The 4,256-nt window shown below is 44.8% G+C and overlaps 1 protein-coding gene across 1 annotated transcript; it reads right to left on the bottom strand.

Annotated features, from left to right (window-relative positions):
* Positions 1-2,084: 2,084 nt before the first annotated feature.
* LOC107275468 (WUSCHEL-related homeobox 3) lies at positions 2,085-3,159 on the bottom strand. Its single transcript, XM_015764120.3, has one exon. It carries the CDS (start codon positions 3,024-3,026, stop codon positions 2,415-2,417), a length of 612 nt encoding a protein of 203 aa, XP_015619606.1. The 5' UTR covers positions 3,027-3,159; the 3' UTR covers positions 2,085-2,414.
* Positions 3,160-4,256: the final 1,097 nt, after the last annotated feature.

Here is a 4,256-nt window from a genome sequence, read left to right as displayed (position 1 = left end):
GAATGGAGTACTATTTATTTATTATCAGTTTGTGTGTTCAGCACAGAGTCCTAACATGATTTTCATTTATTTAGTGACATATACCTATAGCTTGTCAAAATTTAATAGTTAATAATATGAAAGATGATTTTCCCAGACAAATGGGTTTTATCTCTACCATTAAAATTACGCTGGTAATAATACTGAGAAGGTCTTGTGGTCTAAACTCACCTTTAAAAATGATTTTTACTATTGAGCATTTAAGAGGACCGCCCGAAAATATCTTTATTTTTTTGAAAATATCTTTATTTTCACAGGTGAGAGCCTCCTAGCGAGAAGGCCTATGCAAATTGAGGAGCGGTAATAAAATGCGCTGGCCCATCCATGAGTCGCGCAGTCTCCTACCTCTCTCCCAATTCTCTCCTCCTTCGCTCTATTCCATCCATGTCGCCACCACTGTCAACCACCGCCAAACTGCTCCTCTCCCTCCCTCCTAGCGACTCGACCACTGAGCGCGCCCATGGTCTTGGGAGTGGCAAATCTGCTCGCTTTGCCTCCTTACCCTTCTTCGTCAACCCCCTCGGCGACGATGGTGGCTCGGTGATGACAACCACGACGAGGCATTTGACTCAACGACAGCGACAATGACTATGGTGAGGACATCGTCGCATGGCTGCAGCTGCTATTGCATGCAGAGGGGCACCGTGATGGATTTGGCGAATTTGTGAATTTGGGATTCTGCGGGCTATGATTAGATTTAAGTTTCCATTTTCTTTTGCACCAAAAGACATTTGCATGGACATATCTCTTTAGACTATCGCATTTGAAAATCAATTCACAAGCGGTCTCCTTAGAGTACTCGCTTCTGAAAATCTATTTTTCATAGACGGTTGTGGAACTGGTAGTTAATTTGTTAGAGGCTGGTGGCTCGGCCGCCTGCACAACCAGATTTTGTCACCATCAAAAACTATGTTCGTAGTAGTGTAACTTCTATTCATTTATTTATCATCAGTTTGGTTGTTCTGCTTGATCATAGCTGCAACATGGTTTTTGTTAAGATCCATATATAATTGGTGTCAAGTTATTGTGCAAGCTTATATTTTGATACATGAATATATGACATTACTATATATAATTATATATACGCCCTACAGTTCATCTTCCTATGTTTGAAAGTGTGATATTAATTGTTCTAGTTCAATCGCGCGATGATTTTGATTTAGATCTGCGAGTGGTTATCATCCATGCATGATGTCAAATTGCCATACATTTGTATTGCTTAAGGTTTGTGATTATGTGATATCATACTGTTGGCCTCTCCATGAAGGTCAATAACCATTAGAGATGCCATGTGATCTCTCTAAAGTCTTCGATTCAGAACCGTTAGAGATTAGTATAGGTTATTTCTAATGGTTGTTTAAAAACAGTCAGGATTATACGTAATAAATTTGTCAAATAGAAACTTATCTCGTCCTTATATAGCTAGTCAATTGAAATGTCATATGAATCGGCTAATTGACTAGCTATAGAATGACGAGATGGTACTTGGCAAAAATCCTGTTTAGTTTTCAAACAAAAATTTTTCACTCTGTCAGCCTGTTTAGTTTCCTGTCACATTGAATAAACCGGGACTAAAGATGATTTTTAGTCCCGGTTGGTGTTGCCAACCGGGACTAAAAATCATCAAAGTTTTAAACCGGGACGAAAAATGATCTTTAGTACTAGTTCCTATCCAAACCGGGACAATTGTGGTTTTTCCCCACTCGGCAAAGATCACTTAGTAGTGTTTGGACACATGCATGGAGTATTAAATATAGAAAAAAACTAATTACAAAGATTACGTGTAAATTGCGAGACAAATCTTTTAAGCCTAATTGCGCCATGATTTGATAATATGGTGCTACAGTAAACATTTGCTAATGGCAGATTAATTAGGATTAATAAATTCGTCTTGCAGTTTCTAGGCAGAATTTGTAATTTGTTTTGTTATTAATCTATGTTTAATATTTCAAATGCGTTCGTATATTTGATGTGACACGTCAAAAATTTTGGTTCGCGAAGTAAACAGGCCCTTAGGTGTCGAAAACGAAAAGTCAATCAACAGCAAGCGATATATAGATAATTGATCAGCAAAGTCCATTGGTACACAAAGAAGCTAAGCTAGCTCATCAGATTACATAAAGAGTCGAGGGAAATTGACTAACCTAGATAGCTAAAACTAATTTAAGAACAATATCAAATATGTAATCGATCGAGGAAGCGATAACGAAACGAACGATATGCCGACACACATGTGGCATGCATATTGGCAGTGGCACACACGTACGTACGTACGAATTAACGCATATGGCCGCAGAAACAAATTAAATCGATAGATCTAAGTGATTAGCAGCTAGCTAGCTTAGAGTGGAAGTAGGATTACTCTCTGCTAGTAATTAATTGGTGGAGGTGGAGCAAGAGGAGGACTTGGAGCTGCTGCAGCAATCTTCCTTGAGGCCGCCGCTGGTGCTCTTGGTCGGGAACAGCTCCAACGTTTTCAGCGGCCGGCAGCACGGCGGGATCGCCATGTCAGCAGCAGTTGCCGACGCTGACGCCGATGCAGTGCTGCAGTAGTCCACCGCCGCCGGCCACTCAGCTTGCTGCTGCTGCTGCTGCTGCAGGTGATGACTTTGGGCAGCGGCGGCCGCAGCGTATGGGTGATGGTGGTGGTGGTGGTGGTGTAGCTGCATCACCGCGGGGTGCACCTGCACGACGGCACCGGCAGCAGCAGCAGTGGGAGCCGGAGGCACCGTGGAGGAGGGCGGTGAGGGTTGCTGCTGGTGCCGCGCGCAGAGGCGGCGGCGGAGGCGCTGGCGCTCGCGGGCCTTGTGGTTCTGGAACCAGTAGAAGACGTTCTTGCCCTCGATGCGGCCGTAGTAGGCGAGGTGCGCCGTGATTTGCTGGATCTCTGCCGCGTTGGGCGTTCGCACGCCGCTCCTGTACATCTCCTCCAGGATCATCAGCTGCTCCGGCGTCGGGCACCACCGCGTCGAAGGGGTCTGAGGCATCCTCCTCAGCTACGTACCTACACACGATTTCTCTCTCTCTCTCTATATATATGTATCGAATATCGATGGATCACTAGCACTCGATCTAGCGTGACTAGCGCGAGTGACACGATATGATGAGATCGAGTCGTTGCAGCTGGTAGAGCTATCTGATAAGCTGCTTATGTATATATAGGCCGGAGTTGCTAGCTAGCTAGCCAGCATATATAAATTTACTTAGTTTATGATTTCTTGGATAGTGGAAAATCTTATTCAGGCACTTATTAATTGGAGGCGTCTACAAATTGGGCGCCAGATTTTTCCAAAAAAATCAGTGTGTTGTTTCACCATTATTTATAAAAACAATGTTTCAGCACTTAGCGAAAGAATGTTTCAGTTCTTAAAAAAATTGAAACACGGTGAGATCACTAGATGAAACAATTTGGTTTAACATATGCAACAAAACGATCTAAGCCATTGAAATACTTAAACCCTATGTACAACAAAACAAACCCAGTGTACATCAAGATAAAAATATTAAACACTATCTAAAATCCACTACAACATTTGATCTACACATAAAGAAACATCATGAGTATATTAGCTGAACATTGCTTTTGAACCATCGAAATATCAACGAAACCTGAATGTCGAAAATAGAAATATGAAACCCTATCAAAATATCCATTGCAACATTTGATCCAAACACAATGAACATTACGAGTACACTAGCTGAAACACACAAAAAACATAGAACCTGGTCTAGATTGCATCTCCTCCTCTCTGACAAACACAGGGTTGCCCGCATTGATCTTCTCCACCGCCCTCATAACCGAATCTAGAGGAGGAGAAGGGGGAGGGCGGTGGAGATGAGGAGGGAGTGCTCCTGGGAGAGAGAGGGAGCCGGCGAGTCTCCTCCTCCACCACCACCGCCGCCGTCGTTGCCACCTCGCCGCGCATGCATCATCCTCCGCGTCGGCCACCACCACGGGGACGAAACCGCCGTCGACGTCGAGGAAGAAGAAATGCAGCGGCGGATCCGACGAAGAGACGACGCGGGCGAGGTTGACGGGAGAGAGGAAGCAGCGCAGGCGAGGTTGGCGGGGGAGAGGAGGCAGCACAGGCGAGGGAGCTCGTGTAGAGGAGGCGGCGCCGACGGGGGAAAGGAGGCGACGCGAGCGAGGGAGGCGTGGGGAGTCCTAGCGACGCGAAATGAGACGCGCGGGCACATGATATTTTTCTCTCTCATCA

Source organism: Oryza sativa, chromosome 12 (assembly GCF_034140825.1).
Source record: "Oryza sativa Japonica Group chromosome 12, ASM3414082v1".
NCBI classification, from domain to species: domain Eukaryota; kingdom Viridiplantae; phylum Streptophyta; class Magnoliopsida; order Poales; family Poaceae; genus Oryza; species Oryza sativa.
This window is presented reverse-complemented; position numbering and strand designations above follow the sequence as displayed.

Bases quoted from the DNA above. Each gene is read 5' to 3' on its own strand.
- LOC107275468 (XM_015764120.3), bottom strand. From the start codon at position 3,026: ATGCCTCAGACCCCTTCGACGCGGTGGTGCCCGACGCCGGAGCAGCTG.